This window comes from Pteropus alecto, unplaced genomic scaffold (genome assembly GCF_000325575.1).
Source record: "Pteropus alecto unplaced genomic scaffold, ASM32557v1 scaffold161, whole genome shotgun sequence".
Taxonomy (NCBI): domain Eukaryota; kingdom Metazoa; phylum Chordata; class Mammalia; order Chiroptera; family Pteropodidae; genus Pteropus; species Pteropus alecto.
In genome coordinates, this window is record NW_006432943.1 from 8,558,170 (window position 1) to 8,580,734 (window position 22,565).

The 22,565-nt window shown below is 37.9% G+C and overlaps 1 protein-coding gene across 4 annotated transcripts in view; it reads left to right on the top strand.

Annotated features, from left to right (window-relative positions):
* SCARB2 (scavenger receptor class B member 2) overlaps window positions 1-22,565 on the top strand; it is a 59,184-nt gene that overhangs the window by 27,138 nt on the left and 9,481 nt on the right. For all 4 annotated transcript variants that reach the window (XM_025043853.1, XM_006907634.3, XM_025043854.1 and 1 more), the window contains exons 3-8: window positions 5,261-5,408; window positions 6,387-6,575; window positions 13,434-13,525; window positions 15,963-16,082; window positions 19,191-19,360; window positions 21,945-22,063. In XM_025043853.1, coding sequence (XP_024899621.1) covers window positions 5,261-5,408; window positions 6,387-6,575; window positions 13,434-13,525; window positions 15,963-16,082; window positions 19,191-19,360; window positions 21,945-22,063 — 838 coding nt within the window. The remainder of the gene's footprint in view (window positions 1-5,260; window positions 5,409-6,386; window positions 6,576-13,433; window positions 13,526-15,962; window positions 16,083-19,190; window positions 19,361-21,944; window positions 22,064-22,565) is intronic.

A 22,565-nucleotide genomic window follows, 5' to 3' on the forward strand; every position in this document is an offset into this window, starting at 1 on the left:
TAGTTTTTTTAAAAAGTCTTGAACTGCTCAAAAGTGAGAAAAATGTAAAAGATTCCCCCCACCTTCTTGTCCTGTACGAAAGGTGATGACCAGGTACTTGTGAGTTTTAAATGCACGTGGAGGTCCTGGGTGACTTGCCTGCGTGAGCTCGGTGGGTCAGGGTAATGCTTTGAGGATGGGGGACCGTTTCTATCTTCAGGAGTGGAGATGTTTCTTGCATACCCTCAACAAACGTGAGCCATGTCCTCCCCGCCCCACTTTGTGCTTTTTCCCAGTAGCCTGCTTTGGGCTTTCAGTGTTTAGTCTTTCACTTAGCTGACAAGGCCATGGTGATGGAAAGTTAAATCCAGATGCTGCTCAGCACCCTGCCTGTGGGCCACTTCTCTTGCTCTGCTCTTTCTCCCTGGTCTGCTCATCCACCCTGTGACTTCACTTTTCCATCGACTTGTCTGTTCAGTCCAACCATGCCCTGAGCTGCAGGCTGTTCTTACTAAACCACCTCTGCAGTGTGTGCTTCTCCGCCATGACCAGCTTTCCCATCCCTCCACTTCAGAAATACATCCTGTGCTTTCATGCTGTGCTGCTTGCCCTGGCTCTCCCTCTCCCTTTGACTGGAAGCTCCTCCACCCTCCCACCCCGAGGAAGCCTACTCCTTCCCGAACCAATCCAAACATGTTCCTGCATGATGCCTTCCTCAGGACTCCCATTATAGTGGCCACCCCTCAGTCCTTTGGGGGTCTCGCCAATGCCCAGCAGCTAGCTTCAGAGCACTTTCCATGTGTGAGGTCGCCGTTTAGGTGGCAATCTCCTGAGTGCTGCTCCATGGATTCTTTGAGGACAAGAACCAGGTCTTAACCGCTTAGCTCAAGCCTTCACACATATTAGTAGCTAGTGTTTCCTAAGCACTTAATGTGTACCAGGTAGTGTCCTAACTGGATAACAAGCTTATGAGAACTTAATTCTCACAACAACCCTGTGAGGAAGGTACATTATTATCTTCATTTTACAGATGAGGAAACCGAGGCAAAGAAGCAACGAGTCGCTTCTTAGTCACAGATCCAGTAACAGAAGAAGCCAGACAGCCTGGCAGCCAGATCTCAGCCCACACTCGACCTAGTGTGCAGTCACCTCTGACAGTGATTCTCAGCAAAGAGGATTGGGTGAATGAAGAACCAAAATGACTGAGAGTTAAGGGTTATATGATAGTAATGTGTGTATCTAATTCATCCAAAATCTCCGAGATAGTACACAGATAGCTGTTAATTTCCCAACTAATTAAAATTTTCCAACCAATTAAAATTATTTATTTTGATTTCTTTATCTCAGGCTATTGTTTGCCTTCTGTAATGGTGAGGTTATATTTAAACATTTAGGAGTTCAAAAAAAATCTTTTTTGTTTTAAAAAGAACTTTAAAAAATGATTTTAAATGAAATATCTCTAAAGTCAATCATGTATCTTCCTGCCTGATTACATAGTTCATGGAGCATAATTCAGCCTTTTCTTAAGGCCTTAAGACCATCATTGTGACCAACAAACATTAAATTATAATCTGAGCCTGTGATATCCTGGGGCCTTCAACATCAGTAGGATTTATTAACATCTGCAGAGTTACCAGGGACCATACCAGGCACTTTCAAGTATGGTTCCTTAATTCATGGTCTACGCAAAGATTTGTTTTGTTTTTAAGGAAAAAAAAATAATAATCATTTGCTCCTCTTTCCAGAAGCTTCTTTGGTCTTCTTGGATACTTTAAAGCAGTAATCGATCACTTCTTGCTCTCAGTCTGCTGTTCACCAGGAGACCACCCTGCTTCTCGTTGACCCTTGTTGATCAGCCATGTGGGAGACTTGGGTAACCTGACTTGTTGGTATTGTTGCAGAAACCCCTCTTCTTCCACCGTGGCCTCCTAAGTGTCACCAGAGTGGCAGGAGTGCTCGGAAAGAGAAACGTGTTAGGTTTCCTCTGACAATGTTATCTGAGAAGGCGGCCCCTCGCCATCCCTCTCCTTGGTTTTCTTGGCCTCTGCAAAGTGGGAAGCCACTCTCTTCCTTCATTTAGACCACTCTGCAAAGGCCACGTGTCAGTCATGACTTTGGGTAGCTGGTGTGTGAGGGAAATCATGTGGGTAGCTGCAAGTGACCTGTCATGGTCCCTTGGTGCCTGCCAAGTGAGCTAAATATTTTTGTGGTTTGGGAAACTGTGGCTTGACTTTTTGAAGTTTATTGAGAAACTAAGTCAAGTTACAAGGGTTAAAGTAATTGGACCCTCTGTGCTCAATTTCTCTTTCAAACATCAGGTTCTTACAGGATAAGCCCTAACAAAAACATTTTAAAAGTCATCTCCAGAGTCAGTACACATAAATAAACTTCAATGATGCAGACTCTAGGCTTGGAATTATTCAGGCCTCTAGGTTCATGACCTAGAGCTCAGTGAGAAAACAAAAAAAGGGCTCAGCAAGGTCATTGACTTTCGTCATTAGTCAGAAAACTTGGCAAAGTTGATCCCTGGGCTTCTGGGCCTACGTTAAATCCCAGGTCTTTGCCCAGCTTTCTTTGAGTGCAAACATGTTCGCCCTGGGATCACTTTTTTTATTTCTAGTTCCTGAGTAGTCACCTAGGCCAGCTTGGGGTCTTGGGCCCTGGTTATAAATGGTTATACCTAGAGAAGTCTTTCCCTCCTCACTTTGGCTACAGGGAGGCTATGGGACCGGAAGTGGCTGGAGAGGAATGCCCTTCTGCAGGCACCAGCCTAGGCTGAGACAGGGATTTGCCTTCGAAATGTACTCTTCTCCGGTTTCTAAAAAATCACTTTGCATTAACTTCTGTGTAGAGTTAAGAAAAACCTTGGATATGAAGTCAGGGGACCAGGATTCTGAACCTTGTTCTGCCCCCTCTTGGTTAGTCCTGGCTAGTTACTTTATCTGAATCTCCGTTTTCTCATCTACACAAAGACTGGGTTATGATTTCTATATGAGGGGTCTTTGGGTGCAAGCGAGAGAAACTACCTCTGGCCAACTTAAATAAATAGAGAATTTCTTTGAAGGCTATAAAGTGGGTTACAGATTCCAAGAGCAGCTGAGAAGAAAGCTGCAAGGTCCAGGGCAGCTTTAAAGCCTGGAATAGCAGGAGCACAAGGATCCTTGTGTCATGTGCGCCCCCTGGAGGAAGCCTGTCTTTCTACAGTATTTTCCATCTTGAGGCTCTGTGCTGAGGAGTCAGCAGCCCTGGGAAAGGAATTGATTGAGCTCTGGGCCTACACCAATGCCCAGTGCAAGAGAGGAAAGAAAATCAGGGCTCCGATCAGAAGAAAGGAGAGTGAATGTCTAACAACCAGAAGCCATTGCAAACGTGCCCTAACTGCATATTGTATAATGTTTTAACACGACCACCTCTATCAGATTCTGTGAACTGAAAAGGCATACAATTTTTTTCTCTCGCATAATTATTTCGATTTGGCATTTGTTAGAGGCATTCATTGGTTTCATCCTACAGACATTTATTAAGCACCTATAAGGAGAGGCTGTCTGATATATCTGAATTTGTAGACCTGGGCTCAAGTTCTGACTCTTTTAATGACCATCTGTAAAAGTAGGGTGAAAATACTGGCTGTATGTGTGCCACACACAGGCTCGTTGTAAGGCTTAAATGAAATCAAATGGAACAGTGTGGTTATACCCTTTGAGGAGCTCTGCAAGTGTCAGATATGTATATCATTGTGTGTAGCTTGGTGCTTTGTGCTAGAGAACAAAGACTCATCTATTTTTATGCAACTATATGTATGCATTTGTTTTTCATTTGCTTATCTATTTTTATTTTAAAATCTAGAAAAGATTTCAGAGGTATACAAGTTTCTTAAGCTTGCTTACAGTTTTCCTGAGGCTTTGAGGTAATTCCCTCACAATCTAAATGATGTCGCTAAGCAGTTTACAACAGTGCCAGACACATGGTACAGACAGCAAGCTCCACAGGTATTCATTCAGGGCTGAGAAAACCCTTGTGTGGCTATGGACAGGAAAAGCCTCCAGAGGAGGTGATAGGTAGCCCAATTGCCTAATGCCTTCCTACCTGTGTCTGAATGATAAACTCTTAGATTAGTTCTGTCCAATAAAAATATAATGCGAATCACATAAGTAATTTAAGATTTTTCTAGTAACCACATTTAAAAACAGTGAAAAGAAACATGTGCCATTAGTTTTAATGATATATTTTAATTTTACCCGTTGTATCTAAAATCATTTCATTTCAATGTGTCATCAATAGTAAAAAGTTAAGGAGATGTTGTACATTCTTTAAAAATTTTTGGGGTACTGTTTTTGAAATCTGGCATGTATTTTACCCTTACAACACATCTCAATCCCGATCAGCCACAGTTTAAGGGTTCAGTAGACACATGGCTACCACGTCAGACAGCACAGCCCTAGACGGAACAGGAAAAAGAAGATGTCAGTGGCAGAGAGAGAGAAAGGATAGTTATGGAATTTAGTGAACACCTGCAATGGACCAGGCAGAGCCAGGACTAGTGTGAGGCTTTTGATGAACAAAGTATCAGTCCTGTTCTTATTTAAAATTTCGATATTTTGTTTATCATGATTTTTTTTCATTAATTTTGATTTTTAAAATTGCATTACAGTATTATGTGTCTTGATTGCTGAGTTTTTTGGCACCTCTTACATTTTGCGCCTACCCAAGGCGAGTGTCTCACGCCCCTCACCCTAGTCCCAGGATGGCACCAGGCACTCTACAGACTTTCCTAATACCTCATTTGGGGGCACTAACCTGAACCGAAATGAACTATATACCCAAAAAGGAGTGAACTCCTCTAATTTACTTAGCATTTCGTTAAATGAATTTTCAGCTGAATTCAGGTTAGAAATAAAAAGCCATTGGTAAACAAATTGAAATTCAAACTGAATCTGTGATCTGAAAAATTTGAAAGTATTTCGGGACCAAACCATAACCCAGGAGAGTGTTCACTGGCTTTGATTCCCTGGTCAAGATGACCTTTGACCATTGCGTTTTCCAAATTGTTGGGGGAAAGAATGAAAATGACAGGTTTTTGAGAAGACTCTATCCCAGGCCTCATTTCCTTCCCACTTCATAGCTTTAATCTCTAGTTTTTTAAGGGGTCAGTATCTGCAGTCTCTTTTTTATAATGGTTATATTGGGAATGTTACATTGAAAATATCTTTGATTCTGAAAGAAAACTATTGTTTTTTGAAGTAGTGACTATTTTCAAACAAAATCCTTTTCTTTCTTTTAGGGAAATTAGAAGCAAAGCAGACATTCAATTTGGAGACAATGGAACAACAGTATCTGCTGCCAGCAACAAGACCTATGTTTTCCTACGAGACCAATCTGTCGGAGACCCTCAAATTGACTCAATTAGAACATTAAATATTCCTGCAGTGGTAAGCGTTTTAAGTACCATTATTGTGAATATCAGAAGACAGGAAACACTAACTTAAGGCTATTTCGGTTTTACATTTAGGAGCTATTAAGTTATATTACAAATATATTTATACAAAGAGAAAAGTACATTTTTCCCCTGCCCTTTTTAAAAGTTCACCTGAGGTGTTTTTCTGAGGTCTTTCAAACAGGATCTTTTCAAATGGTGACAAAATGCAAAATTTTGTATTCTCCGCCCCCAGTTTCTTGCCATGTGTGGTTAGCACTTGTGTTAATAAATATGTCTCTAGGATTTTGAGGGGTAGCTAATAATTTTAAAAATATTTGCCCCTCGTTTCAGTTCAGAAACTCTAGCAATAGACTTTGCATTCTCCCCATAACAAATAATAGAGACCGGACTGTTGATTATAGCCTAGAGTGATTTCATTGGGCTCTGTTTATAATGGCAGTTCCATCTAATAATAACACACTTGACATTCAGGAAACTTTCCTATCTCCTAATCACTCTAACTCCTAGGTAACCATGACATGTGCAGCTGGACACTCATGGTGGATCCAGGGCCTAGAGCTAATTCCATCCCAGATCTGGCCTTGCCCTGCTGCCTAGCGGTGCAGAGTTTTTGAGGCCCCAGCCTCTGGCCCAGATCAGGAGAAAGATGATGCCACTTGGGGCCAAAGATGCTAATGTACTTACAAGAGCTTTTCCCTTTGCTCCTGCATTGTCGGGATAGAAGGGCTGCCTGTGGGAATGCTAAGCTCACAATTACAAATATAATACTGTAACATAAAGGACGGTAAACATAAAGGACAGTAACTGAAGAATCTTATTCTTGCACATGCAGCCAGAAAGGAGCTCGCTGGCTGATTTTTCAGCTATTTAATATCATCATTTACATTTAAGTTTCCAGTCCCCTTTGCTGAAGGCTCAGTAGGAGAATGGGGTAGGGATCGTGCTATCTGAATTTGCCTGTGCTTCTTAGATCGCCATGGAGTGGGCCCAGCAAAACTTCCTCCGGGTGATCATCCGGGCCCTGTTAAAGGCCTACCAGCAGGAGTTATTCGTGATGCACACAGTGGACGATTTGCTCTGGGGCTACAAAGATGAGATTCTGTCTCTCATCCACCCTTTCAGACCCGATATCTCTCCTTATTTTGGTTTGTACTATGGGGTAAGTGGATTTTTCTTTTCTGAGCCACTCTGTTTGGCTGAGGGGGACGGGAGGCACCCCAATCCAGATTACATCTTCACTTTGCGTCTCTTCTAGGAGAAGACCAAAATTGCCAGGAATTCTAGATGTCTTATAGAATATGTGAAAAATAAGAAAGTGTTTTAGTAGGAGAAAAAAAGAACTTCTCCCACAATTTTAACATGCTACCAGCACTGACTATGAATGGGGGTATCTATGAAAATACATAAAGTGTGGCTGTGCCATCAATCAGGTATGATCTTTCAAAGTATCATAAATTTCAGTGTTCAATACCAAGTCTCATTTTGATGATTTGGGGACTGACTAAACCTATGGATCAGCCTGACAAAGACAAGCTAAATAGGTACATGATAGTCTGTTAGAGATGGAGCTACTCATTAGATTTTCAAACATGTCACTTGTGAAAGATCCTGGATAATTCAAAATTTCATGTGTCCACATCTATGATTCCTTATGCTTATAAGTAGAATTTTATGTCATTCCTTGCAGATTTTATTTATTTTGGTTTGAAACCAAAAATATCAGCATTCCAGTAGATTTAAAGCATATGCTATTGCTGCCTGTTTCAAATGAATTAAAGTTAAAAGCAATAAAAGTATATATATTATACCTTCAAAAAAAAATGAGTAAAATGGATAGTTGGGAGATTGATAAAGGACCAACTTAAACTAAAGAAAAAGTGTTAGAATTGGGGTGAGATCTGAGATTGTGATGAATTTCCTCATCTTTAAATTTGTTATTCTCTAGCTCTAATGACTCAAGAATCTCATCTTCATCATGTGACCTCTTAGCATTTCTGTTCTTCTGTGACAAATAGTGATAATGAAGCCCCTGTGCCTTCAAGAGTATACAAAACTTAGAAATTGTTCAAACAAAATAGGAAACAGGTTTTTAGCATCTATGTGAAAGGTGGAGGTTGTAGGAGTAAGGTCCTGCCAACTCTAATCCTTCACTCTGGATGAGAGGTCGGTAGGTGTTCCCCAAAAGGTCCTGTCTTACAGGAGCCCAGCTTCCAAAGGACTGTGGGAAGCACCGATTCTACACTTCTCTTCTAGAATTAATTCCAAGAGCACTTCCTGCAGAGATACAAGGCCCTTTTATTCCCAGTGGTTTCTGTCCATCTGCCAAGTAGATCCTATTCTTAATACCTCAGTATTTATCAGATAATTACCTTTGTTTATAATTTTTAAATTTTTTATTTTTCAATTGCAGTTGACATTCAATTTTATATAAGCTTCTTTTTTATTTTCTTAGTTATATGAGTCCTGTTCAGCTAGTCTTCAAATGGTTCTCAAAGGTGGTTGTTCTATAACTTAGTTGTAATTTTGATGTGATTGTGGGAGGAAGTGAGTATGGTGTTTACTTACTCCGCCATCTTGGCTAGGAGTTCCATATAATTTTCATTATATAGCTAGCTTTGTGTTTTTACATTGATGTCTTCAGACTTAAAACTAATGTCCTTATATATCTTTTAAAAATGTAACCCACATTTACAGACTGATTAAGAAATTGGCATTTTAGCTTTTCCATGGCGAGGATATATTGTTGTTGTTATTATTATTATTTTACTTATTATTATTATTTATTATTTCTTTCTTTTTATGCCCTTGCCCTTCGCCTGTCCTTGTAAGCACCACTGCATCTCCACAAGGCCCCGTTAACGAAAAGCCCTGTACCGTCACTCTATTAGATTACTACCTTCAGCGGATTTCTCGCACCCAGGAAAAAAGCACAAGACTTAGAATCAGAGGGCCTAGATTTGCATTCTAACTTTTTCATTTAATAGCTATGGGACTTTTCTGAACCTCAGTTTCATCGTTTGTAACTTGAGACTAATGTACCCATACTTCAAATGTCATTCTGAAAAGGCTAAGTGAGAAGTCCATAAGAATACTATGCAAATTATAACTTGCAATACACATTTCAGGAACCATCATTCTTTTTCCCTTCCATGACTGGCTCAAAAAATGACCCTGAATTAATATGAATGACTGGTATATGTTTCCATTTTGGAGCTAAATAAACTCTCTGTAGTGTTGTTGGTGAAAAAAAAAGTGGGGGGAGTTGCAATATGTTTTGTTCAGTTTTTCATCGGCTCTGGCCAAATACTAAGACTTTAGCCAGTAGCATAAAAGTTCACACTTGAGCCATCGTTCATTCAATGACCAGGGTAGGCTGCGAGGTTGTGCACCCTTACTGGCACCACTGTGCTGCTCCTGCCTGAACCTGGCCTCAAATCTTTCCTTAATCGTGGTGGCATTCCCCTCGGATGCACTAGGCCTGTATGGCCTTTCCACCTGCTCCACTACACGTTGCAATGAAGAAAGAAAACTTTAGTTAACGCCATCAAACACTTTTCCTTCAAAGACTTTAATGATAAAACAACTAAACAATTAATGGGGAGGGACAGAGTGTGAGAATGAATAGGATGAGGTGATGCACAGAGCTCCTGAGAAAGTGGGGAACTGGTTAAGTATCTGATGCTCATGTGTGTATTGCCAATCAGCATATCTGTACCCACTGATTTTAGGGTACCTCTGTTTTCAAGCACCTCCCATTAAGTGTGAGTTCTTGTGTGTATAAAATTCTGGTCGTTGGAAAGCACCTTTGAGGGGTCAGCCAGTCCAGCCAATCCTACTGGGAGGGTGAATCATGGTTATGTTATACTAGTGGTATAAATGTTGTAGTCATATTCACAGAACATTTCTCACCCTCTGGCCATAATGTGTTCTTGTATCTAACTCATCACTACCACAGTAACACAAAACCTACTTATTCCTGCTTGTCCTCAAATAATAAAAGTTCTAGCGAGAGAGGAGCATTCACAGTCAGTGTCTGATTGTCTGATTCTTGGGCAGATAATTGCTGGGGAGAACCCTCTCTGAGTTACTCTGAAACATTTAAATGCTTAACCACTTAGCTTAGCCCACATCTGAGTTAAGTGGAGGACTTCAAGAAGCAACATACAGGCATTTTTTTTAAATTGGTGGTTCAGTGTTTTTTTATGTGGGGTATTTGACTTTTGAATCAAATTGTTGTAATATTCACATTGCTGCTCTTGAAGAGGAGTCCTTTCTCATTTCTTAAAATCATAAGAAATTTCATATATGGAACATGACATGACCATTATGCATGCGGACCATGTTGATATGTTGATATAGTTGGCTAAATAATGTTAAGTGACGAAAAGAAGAACCCAAGTAGGCAAAAAACATGAAAAGAGAATTAACAACAGATATGCATATTTTTTAAGGCTAATAGCTGAATGATAAGAAAACGAGAGTTCAATCTTAGTGAATATAGAAATGCAAAGAGACAAGAAACCATTTTTTGTTCATCCAGTTAGCAAAGTTTAACAAATGTCATTGGGGGAATATAAACTAATTTATCCTGCTATGTCCACCACTTTCTAGCTGAGTGACTTTGAGCAGCTTCATAATATGTATCAAAAGGCTTAAAAATGTTCATGTTCTTTTATCTAGTAATTTCACTTTTAGTGGTCTGTTTAGAATGTAAAAGTACCAAAAAGATTTTTAGGCATTAAGATGTTTTGTATAACATTATTTATAATAGCAAAAAAATTCAAAATTAAATATCCAATAAGAGAATTCTTAAGTAAATTCTTTTCACATAGTGTTATGGAGTCACTAAATTATATGTGTAACGAACTTTGGATAACATGGGAAATATGTGCTTAAGTAAAAAAGTTGTATAAATATACACAATTATATATGTTTTTAAATTGTGCATATATACATATACATACATATAGTATACATTTATAATATATCTTAGTTCTATAAACAAATTTTGTGTAGAAAAATGACTGAAAAGAAACAGACCACGTACTAAGAGCAGTTCCCACTGGTTGGGAGGATGATGAATAAGTGGTATTTTTTTTATACATCATTCTGTATTTTCTAATAAGAATTTATTGCTTTTATAAGAATGTGTTATTTTAATGATCAGAAGAAAAAAAACCATTTTAAAAAGAAAGCAGAACATAAGTAGTAGGCATCAACTTATTACCCCAAAATGCACCTGTGTTATCCCAAAAATATATCTGTGACAAAGCCCTAAAGATAGCTTAGAGCAATAGAAGTAGAACAGTATTTGGTTGTTTTGTTATTCTTAGTATACCTGTAAAGTGCCTGTCACATAGTAAGTATTTAATAATAAACATTTCAAAGAATGAACATAATTATAATAGTATTGGAATGTTTGCACTACGAGGGCAGCAATTTTTGTCTGTTGTGTTCACTGATGCAGCTTTAGCACCTAGAATAATGCTTGACACAAGATAGGTACTTAGCGAGGGCTTGTTCATAAACAAATGAGTACCACAGCCTAGTGGCTAACTAGGGATCAGCCTGTGGACTGTGGAGTTACTTAGCCTGGGCTTCAATCCCAGATCTACTATTTACTAGTAAAGTGATTTGGGCAAGTTATTTAACGTCTCTTTACTTAAGATTTCTCTCTATACAGTGAAAGTAAAATAGTCCATGTCTGTATTAGTTTCCCATTGCTGCTATACCAAATGACCACAAATTTAGCAGCTTAAAACAACACAAATTTATTATCTTACAATTCTAAATCTCAGTAGTCCTAAAATCAAGGTGTCGTCTGGGCTCTGTTCCTTTTGGAGGCTCTAGGGGAGAATTCATTTCCTTGACTTTTCCAGCTTCTAGTGGCAGCGTTCATTTTTTGGCTTAAGGCCTTTTCCACCATCTTCAGGGCCAACAGTGTGACGTCTTCAATCTCAGTCTCTCCCTCTGACCTCTGCTTCTGTCCTCACATCTGCTACTGTGACTCTGACCCTCCTGCCTCCCTAAGAACCTTTGTGATTACATCGGGCACACCCAGGTACTCCAGGATATCTTCCCATCTCAAGATCCTCAGCTTAATCTCATCTGACAAGTCCCTTTTGCTATGTAAGGTAACATGTTCACAGGCTCTGGGGGTTAGGACACGACATCTTTGGGGATCATTATTCTGCCTACCATACTATCTTATGTGGTATTTGTGAGGATTCCATGGGATCATTCATGCAAAAATTTCAGACTAGTGCCAGGAATATTACACTAATTGTTAGTTCCTCTTACTTTATTATTATTAAGGAGCTAGTATTCATGCTATTTCCCAGTTATCAAAGCTCCATCCCCAAATAAAGAATTTGTAAGAATAGATAGTATCTTTATGTGCCCTTAATAAGTGTAAGTGGAAAGAATATACACCTGAAGAAACCTTAATTAAAAATGGGACTATATTAATATTACTTTCTTCTTGTGTAGCTATTATATAATTGGATCTTTGCTCTGGACTTATGCTTTCTTATTTTTTTATTTTTATTTTCTTATTTTTTTATCACCATTTTAAAGTATACAGTTTAGTGGTGTTTAGTATATTCACAAGGTTGTACAACCTCACCAGTATCTAATTCTAGAACATTTTCATCATCCTCCCCGCAAAACATCACATACCCCTTAGCAGTCAATTCCATTTCCCCGTCCTACCAGCCTCTGGCAACCTCTAATCTACTTTCTGTCTCTATGGATTTGCGTATGAATTCGTAGATTTAAAAAAAGTAAGTCTAAAGGTTGGTATCCTTTTTGTTTCCTTTTTCACTTTTATAAAGAAAAATAAGTCGTGTTTTTTGTTGGAAACAAAACATAAGTAAACCCTCTCCCTACCCAGCTTCTCCCCTGTCACTGCAGGATGCTGGGCCTGCTGGGCCTGGACAGGAGAGGCCAGGCTGACCTGGACCGAGACAGGAGAGGAGCTGGGCACTCTCTACATGGGCGTTTTCCCAGAGCCAAAGAGGAAGCGCATTTGAGAATGGAGTTTGGCTTTTTTAGGCAAAAAATAAAATTAAAAAACTCGACACACATGTGCAAGTACAAGTGGGTGCCAAGAGGCACCACCTTTGAGTTGGAACCGTCTCTGGCAATTGGATGTTCATGTGCAAGTTGGACGTTCATATAAATGGAATCATGCAATATATGATCTTTTCTGTGGCTTCTTTTATTTAGCATAATGTTTACAATGTTCATCCAGGTCATAGCATTTATCAGCCCTTCATTCCTTCTTACGGTCGAGTAGTATTCCATTGTATGAATATATCACACTTTATCCATTCAGAAATTGACAGATATTTGGGTTGTTTTACTTTTGGGCTATTATGAATAATGCTGTTGTGAACATTTGTGTACAGGTTTTTGTATGAACATTGTATATGTACCTGGGATTGGAATTCTCTTGGGTATATACTTAGGAGTGGAATTTGGGGGTCATACAGTAATTCTGTGTTTGGCAGTTCTTTACTGTTTCCTGGTTCTGATTCCGTCTCATGTGGCAATTAATGGCCAACTAGGACAGTTTCAAGAAGATTAAATTTGTTAGTTGCTAGATCTATTTGGGTTCTCCAGTGGGAGATAAATGTCTATATACTTATCTATCTTTCAAGAGTTTATATTAAAGAATTGGCTTATGCAGGGGCTGGCAAGTGGCAAGTCTGAAATCCGTAGGACAGGCTGGCAGCTCAGGCAGGATTTCTGTGTTGAAGTCTTGAGAATTCCTTTTTTACTGCAGGAAACCTCAGATTTTGTTTTTAAAGCCTTCGGCTGATTGTATGAGCACACACACATTATTGATGATTCTTTCTCCTAAAACCAACTCATTATAAATGTTAATCACATCTACAAAATACAGCAATATCTAGACTAGTGTTTAATCAAACACAAAAGCACCATTGCCTAGCCAAGTTGACACATAAAATTAAGCATCGTGTTACTCTAAATGATCGTATTCACTTATTTTCAGAAAAATGGGACTAATGATGGAGACTATGTTTTTCTAACTGGAGAAGACAATTACCTTAACTTTTCAAAGATTGTGGAATGGAATGGAAAAACGTAAGTCTAATGATTTATAAGTGTAATTATTTTTTCAATTTTGATTTAAACTGAGTGTTCACGTATACATTATTTCAAAAAAAATTTAGCACTGTCATTTTTTGGATGAAAAATCTATAAATGTATAAAATATCTTTATAATTATTATTTTATAAATCAAGATTGGAGTGATGCGCTTTACAAATTGAATATTAATGACTTGTAGATTTGTCATGGCTAGTCATGAATTACAAGCCAGAGAAAAGTTTCACTTTTCTATTTAGTAGCCATTCCATGATGTGTAGCTGGAGCACAAATACTTTTCAAACCACCACATGTTTTGGGGGAAAGGGAAGAGGTTCTCTTTTAAATTTAATTTAGTAATTTTGTATTGTTTGTGTTAATTTTTAAAAGGTGAAGCACATTTGAGTTTAGTATAGCATTTCAAAAATATTTTTAATTTTAATATTTATAATTTATAAATGAACTACTTCTAAAAAGGAGCTGAGGCAGCTTGCATTAAAGCTATCTATAAAATAAGACAAGTCTTTTTAAATCAGAGAAAATAGAAACCTTTGCAAGAAAGGAGGCTAGTTCTTTAGGGACTGAAGTAAGAGGTCTTTCTTGAACATTAAATATACTTCTAAGATTCCCAGAAAGTTAGGCAAAAAACTGGTATGAAATATAGAGGAACTCTCTACTGTTTTCACAACTTTTCTGTAAGTCTCAAACTATCTTTAAATAAAAAGTTTACGTAAATTTCATATTATCACACATATCCATAAATATAATTTGTGTGCCTGCACGTACGCACATACACACACAAACACGAATGCCAATATATAAGAGCCCTGAAAGAATATATAAGAAACTGGGAACAATGTTACTTCTGGAGCTGGGAACTGGATGACTGGGATACTGGGCTGGGATTTACCTGTAAACAGTATATAGCTAGATTTTGTTTTTAACCCAATCCATTTTCTCTCTAGTTTTCTAATAGGAGAATTTAATCCTTTTATGTATGTGTTATAATTACTGATACGTTTATCATGTAATGATATAATATAATATTTTTGGACTTACTTTTTCTGGGTTATATCTTTTCTATCCTTATATTTTTATGATTCATATTTAACAATATTTTCTTAAGAAAATCTAAAGCTATCTATTGCCTCTCTTAACAGGACAATAACTTTACTCATTTCTTACACACACACACACACACACACATACATATACACACACGCACATACATATACACACACATACATACATATACACACACAGCTTCTGTGTTATTCTTGTCTACAACTTGTTTCACCTTAGGAAGCCAAATATAAGTAAAAAGTTATTTTTTTATGGTAAATACACAATTTAATACCAATATGTTTTATTAATTCATTTTTCCTTCTCACATCTTCCCCCTGGGTTTGATTTTCTTCTTGCTGAAGGTTATCCATTTGCACAGTGGTTTTCAACCAGAGGTGGTTTTGTGCCCCTAAGGGACATTTGGCAATATCCGGACACATTTTGGTTTTCATAACTGGGGGATGTTACTGGCATCTACTGGGCAGAGACCCAGGATGCGGCTAAACATCTTACAGTATAAGGACAGTCCCTCCCTACTGCCCCTCTGCAATACAAAACGATCAGGCTCAAAACGTTTAATAGGTTTAGAAACCCTTTATCAGTAGTTCTTTCAGTAAGGGTCTGTGGGGGATACATTTCTTAGATTTTACGTATTTTAAAATGTCTTTATTTCACTCTCAGTTTTGAATAACTTTACTTTGGTATAGAATTCTAAGTTGATAGTTTAAAATTATGAAGATATTACTCCATCAGCTTTTATTGTCTTTTTATTCATTTTCTCATTGTTGATTTTGTTGCCTGTCTCTTGTTTTAAGTTTCTTTCTTTTTTTTTTAATGTTGACTTGCAGAATTATTTTAGTTGGGAAGCCCACTAGTTCAACTATGCTTTTAGTGAGTATGAAGCCAATTCAATATTAAGCTTTCTTAACACCCAAGAGAAGACTCCCATTAATTTTGGAACAGAGAACTGTTCCAAGGAAGACAGAGTTAATGCTCTGTCCTGAATATTAAAGGGATGAACATATCTATCCAGAGCTTGTCTGTCAGTAGGCTGGCTCCGAATAAGGCTATTGTTAATGCTAAATTGGGTCATTGTTTTAAGTAAATGGATATTTCCAAACCTCTATGTAGGATACTCCTTTTCAAGGAAGGAAAGAGGGATTTTTGGCTATTGCCTCTATCAAAATTAATTCAGGATTTTTCCCCATCTTGATCTAGTCCCTAACCAGTATCACCTTTACGTCTGCGTATGAATGAGGTTCTGTGGGTAGCCAGCTCCCAGTTAAGTCTTGAAAAGTCCTGACCATATGAAAAAAATCTGAAATCAAATTCGATCCTCTTAACTTTTCCTTATGCTTATTAATTACAGGTCACTTGACTGGTGGACAACAGACAAGTGCAATATGATTAATGGAACAGACGGAGATACTTTTCACCCATTAATAACCAAAGACGAAGTCCTTTATATCTTTCCATCTGATTTTTGCAGGTAAGAACTTTAAAAATAAGTTTTTTGGCTGCAGGACCACCAAAAGTGTGAGGAATATATATAGCTACACTTGTTAGGCATGGATATTTATGTTTAATCAATGATAAATGATGATGGCATACTGAGAGACAATGTAGAGCACAGACTCCAGAGCCTGACTGCATTGGTTTGAATACTGGCTCTACCACTTCTAGCTGTGTGACCTTGGAAAGTTATTTAATCACTCTGTGCCTCACTTTCCTCATTTGTAAGATAAGAATAAAAATAGTTGCCTAGCTTGAGAGTTGTTATGAGGACAAATGAGTCACTATTAGTAAAATACTTAGCCCAGGGCCTGTCACACAGTAAATAATATTAAGTGTTGGCTCTTATTATCATATGCTTTGTCAAGCATGAAATTTGACTTGGTCTTTTTCCAGTCAACAGATAATCTCTACATAGAAGATAAATAAATCATATTTCAGAGTTCATAGGTATTTACTTAGCTATAACTTTTCCATAGATCATATTTATTCTTACTCACCCTGTAATCTCTCCCTCTCTCTCCTGCCTTCTCCTTCTCTGCAAACTTCTCCTAGCCATCACTCTCAAACTGCTTGAATGAATGTCTGACTCATAGCCTCCGTCTCCTCTCCCACTCACTCCTGTAAGGCTTTTTATGAGGCTTCTCAAAAATCAGAAATGACCTAGTCACATTTGACACTATCGATTCAATAGTCTCAAGAATTACTGTTCATTTTTCATACCTCACGTGGCTGAACCACCTACCCCACCAGCCTTGCAAAAACATTGAGGACACTGTAAATCTCCCTAATCTCTTGCCTTTAATCAGCCAAAGAGTCAGACTGACTTCTCTTCAGAAACAGCTCTTGCATTCATCCCCACCTCTCCATCCCCACTGTCTGTGCCACGATTTAGACCCTTTCCATCTCATACAGAATAGCACAGTCACCAACCTGGCTGCTCCATTCAATAAATATCTGTGGAAAGACTAAAGGAAGAGAAAATACATTTGAGTACAACTGAGTGAGACAAGGAAACTTAGAAGGGCAGTAAGAGGTTATTTTGTTTGTTTGTTTGAAGATTTGACACAGAAGAAATACATCCTTACCTGGTACAACCACTTGGAAGAACCATTTGGCCATGTATAGTAAGCCAGAGACATAGAAGTTCCATACTTCTGCACTTCTATTCTGCGTAGTTTCCCCAGCCTGAAGAACGCTTGCATATACATGCAAGGAGACAGACAGAAATGTTCATTGCAACATTGTAGTAGTGAAAAATTGGAAGCAATCTAAGTGCTTATTAAAAGAAGAATGTAAATAAATTCTGGTGTAGTCATAGGTGGAATACTATATAGGATTTAAAATGTAAGAACCAGAGCTATGTACATTAATGTAAAAATATCTTTAAAATATAATATTGAATGAAGAAGCAAATTACAGGAAGAGAATATTGTATACTGTTTATTAACATTTAAAAATAGAAAACAGTACCACATATTATGAATATGCACATATATGAAGGTAAAAAGACCTTATTGGGAATAATAAACCCCAAATTCATCATAGTGGTTCCCTCTGGGGACACAGAGAAGGACTAGAATCAGGAGTGCTACACAGAGAGCTTCAGTTGTATCCATGATATATTTTTTATTCATCGGAGTGTATTATATTAAAAAGGCATTTATTATAATATTTTCTCTCTTTTTCTGATTGCCTAAAGTGTTTCGTTTGAAAAAATGCTGTAGGGGTGGGATGTGCAGTGGAGGGCAATCCCCATGTTATTCACAACCCTGCTAGAGCAGCATCCCACCTCTGGTTCAAAGATGAAAAAGTGAGGTGCTGAAAACAATTCCTCTTGACTTGCAAATGAAGGGCCGAAGGATCAATGAATGTGAAAGTGCTTTGTTACAGGTTTCCCTGCTATCAGAAAGTAGAGGATTCCTTAGGAAACCTTTCATAAGTTGATTCGGGTAAAGTGAAGAAACAATTACCATTAACTTACATGAAAGAAATTTTTGAGCATTCCCAGACACAAAAAATAACCTACCGAATCATACCAAATACACTTAATTACATCTGGTTTTATGCTAAGTGTAAACCTTATGAGCTCTCTCAGGACTTATTTTGCTAATAAAATCAAGATAAAGTTCAGATGCTCACAGACGCAGTTCAAAGCTCTGGGGCTTGATGCTGAGATGCTGAGTGTGGTTCCCGGGGTAGGAGCTTGACAGGGCCACTCTCACTGCCTGGCGTGAATGCTGCCTCTTGGCTGGCTGCAAAACAAATCCTGAATGCTCTTTTTGCTTTTTGCCCTTTTTTTTTTTTTTTTTTTTTTTTTATAAAAGCAAAAATCCTCTTTGGATTTCTTTCAGTTAGCAAAAACAGGTACTAATGTAATTCTTTCATAAAAGCAAAGTAGTGTAACAAGAGCTTTTGAAAAGCAGGGCATACCTATACTCAGGTGCTGTGCAAACATATGGGTGGTTAGTATTTTAGGCGAGACCACTGTCTGAACTCCCTAATGACTGAAGGCAGAATTGTGTCAACCTCTGACACAATGACTGGGATAAAATATGGAAACTTTTTATTTAGGGGAAGTGGGTATTAAAGTTTATATTCTAATCAAGTATCTGTCTAATGGGGCGCTTTTCCAGGCCTTAAGAATCTTCCAGGCAAAGCCCTTCACCGCCTCTTCTGCTCTGGCTTTGCCTCTGCTTTACCCTTGATTCTTTTCCTTTGCTTTTGCTTCATCCACGCTGACATGTGTCCTTGCTGGTCTAGATCACTCTTATTCCTTTCGGTGTGAGACTCCATTCTACATGTCATGTTCTTAATGTTCTACCACACAGTATGTTTTTTTCTTGGCCTTAATTTGGATATTACTATAGTTGCTACCTCTTAAACACCCTTCACAGTAGTCCATCTCCTACTTTATTAATACACATTGAGTGGGTTGAGCTCCTTTCAAGCTTTCTTTCGCATCTTCATTGTCCGCTGCACCCTCTGAGCTTTTAGTCGTGTTGTACTTGAGAATTGTTGCTGATTCAGGCCAGATTGCTCTGACTGGAGCCCACACTGACTTTCTGTTTTTACTTCGTAACAGGTCATTGTATATAACTTTCAGTGACTTTGAGAGCGTACAGGGACTGCCTGCCTTTCGGTATAGGGTACCTGAAGAAATATTAGCCAATACCTCAGACAACGCCGGCTTCTGTATACCTAAAGGAAACTGCCTGGGCTCAGGAGTTCTGAATGTCAGTGTCTGCAAGAATGGTAAGGATGACATGATTATGAGTGTCTGGAATGCAAGATTATTGTTCTTGAACAAACAACGTTGTCAGCCCAATAGAACAGTTCCAACCTTTCAAGAACTATGTTTCATAACATGGCTATAGAATGGTAAAAGAAAAGAAAAAAGAATTATTGGCTTTCCTGTAATGCTTTTTATTGCTAGAAAGCCATGGTATGTTTTTTTCTGGGCAGTAATTTAGAAGACTTAATAGTAATAATAGCACATGTTTACTCACACTCACTAGTACCAGTCACTCTTTTAAGTCCTTTACATATTTACCTATACATGTAAAGCATTAATTGATTTCATGTTCAAAACAATGCTAAAAGAGAAAGTGGAGAACTTGGTAATGAGAAAATACATATCTTAGTAAAGAGTCTCAATGATTTTGAAGCAGAGTGAACTTTAAACCCTGACTGTAAATTTCCCAGTGTTTCTTAATGTCTGAACTATTCTACCTCTTTCCATGAATGAGGCAGAATTTTCAATGGTACAGCTAACAAAAGCATTTTTGTCTTGAGGACTAGTTTTAACAATCACATGTTACGTAGTTGTTGTTCACAGTAACTTTGCTAGAGAGACATCCAATGAATGCCCTGTTTTTATAACTGTGGAAACCAGGGCTCAGTGAGGGAACATGATTTATATAAAATCCTTCTCTCTCAGCAAATCCTTGCTGGAACTAGGGTCTCCTCATAGTCATACTGTTAACCCTCTTAGGCTACAATTTCTCTTTACAGTTTCTCTTGAGAAACTTTATAACCCTTTTCTCCTGAATAAAGTAATGTGCTAACTGTTGCTCTCTTGTCTAATTGATTTGAAAATCTCCCTTTGGAATAAATCTGAGGTCAGCAGTGTCCTCCATGTCCTTGCCCGATGGGGCATTGCCTCCCAAACCCAGCCTTGCTTCAGGATTATCGGGAGAATCATTAAAAATATTTGTCCCAGGGCCCACACACTAGGGCCCCAGAATTTGTAGTTTTAACATGAGCTCCAGGTGATTGTCATGAAGCTAGTGCCTACATGTTTGGAAGCGCTGTGCCAGGGCACATGGTAACCTTACCCGGAGATAAGACCTAAGGTAAATGGAAACAAGGTTCTGCTTCTGAGCTTTCCTGCTGTCTTTCTGGGTGAATGGTCCTGAAACAGTGCCCTGCCCACTCAGCTCATGTGCCTCTGATCCCAGACACAATTGTAGACATATTTTTCTTATTTTGTTAACATTCTGCTTCCTCAAGAAGTCAGAATCAACAGAAAGATTCTGTTTGCAGCAGTCAAATCTCTTGCTACATTTTTTTCCCTCTTGCCTCATATGTATTCTCAAATATGGACTGAAATGTTAAACTCTCCAGGATTATCCTCAAGTGTTTTGAATTCCCAGGGGAACATTTTAGGTAGTAGGATGATGAGTGTTCTGGAGTCAGGCAGATCTGGGTTTGAGTCCTAATCTATTTGTTAGCACATTGGCCAAGTTGATTAAGGAGGGTTCCAGACATCGGTTTTCTTATTCAAAACTGGGGGTGATTATAACTTTCTTGGAAGCTGTGCGAAGGTTAGAAATAATGCACGTACCATACTCAGAACAGTGTCTGGCCCTTATTAAACACTCAAGAGATTATTGAAAATAATTTTAAAAGTGACTGCAGGTTACAAGGAAGGAAATTATGGCTTTGTAAAACTGTTTAGGAGTAGAGAGCAAAACACTTGTGTATGTGACAGATGATGTGCATTTTGAGCCATGGGCTGGCAGATATGTAAGCAGATTTAAATTACTTGACAATAAGCTAACTTCTCTAAAAATATTTTTTCCCAGCAGCAATTATTGGGTCCCTATCTCCTCTTCAATAGCTAAATCTGGAATAGGTTTCCTTTAATAATTTGTTTCCCTATTTGTTTATTAAAATGAATAGGAAAGAAAAAAAACAGAGTCTTCATATGGGCAGACTTGATCTAGTCAAAAACTGGGCAGATGTGATGACCAAGCAGTCTTAAAAATTCTGCCTCAACATATGCAGGAGAATAAAGCCTATCATAGGTAAAACAAATACAGAAAAGCAAGCCAAAGAAAAAAGGTCTGTTTATTGATAGAGAATTATAGTTGAGACAAGTGCTTTGAGATAAACATCCTTCATTCAATTAGAATTCTGTTTCTATTACCTAATAGCTGAATATCCCTGGCTAAATTTTGTAACGTCTCTGAACCTCACTTTCCTCAAATGCAAAATGAAGATAATAATTTTAACTTCATAGGACTACTGGGAACATTAATTAAAATAATGAGTTTAAAGCATTTTCATTTTATAGAGTCAGTATGTTTGTTGAAGAATAAATAATTTAGCCAGAACTTTAATATATATTCTGGGATAAAATAATGAGATGTCAGAAAACAAAGCATAAATCCTGAGCTAGGAGGTGTAGAATGGAATTTTAGTTTGCCCTCTCTCAGCCAAATTTACTTATGTATAGCTTTTTTTATCCCCACTTAGGAACCAGGTTTGTAGTCAGGAACTTCATTTGAGACTTTTAATAACCCTATCATTCATTTCTGTTTTTCTTAAAATGCAGGTGCACCTATTATTTTATCTTTCCCACACTTCTACCAAGCAGATGAAAGGTTTATTTCTGCCATAGAAGGCATGCATCCAAATAAGGAATATCATGAAACGTTCGTGGATGTTAATCCCGTGAGTACACACCTCTTCCTGGTAATAGGGCACATTTCATTCTGTCTATACCGTGTTCACTGGTTTAGATTAGCACTCTTAGGAAATATACTGTCTTCCTTTCATATATGATTAAGCAGAGGAAACTCAGCTTACTGCAATGCGATGCATAGTCTTATACCCCTGTAATTAGAAGGCTGGATTCTGTGGATCTAATATGCAGAAACACCAGCACACAGATATATATATATTTGTAAATATGTATATTAGCTTCAGTTACTTTTGGCAAACATCTTTCTTGAGGTACTTTTGAGAGTTTATTATGTATTATTAATTTAAAAGGCATCAGATACACATATACTTTAATCCTATATTTATAGAGGAGAAAAATGAAAAAAGGATATATCATTTCACAACGTGACAGCCTCTCATTGTAGGAACTGGATTAAGGTCAGATATCTTCATTCTTGGGCTTTTAAACACATGGCATAATAAAAGAAAAGCAAAAACATTATTTTAGCAC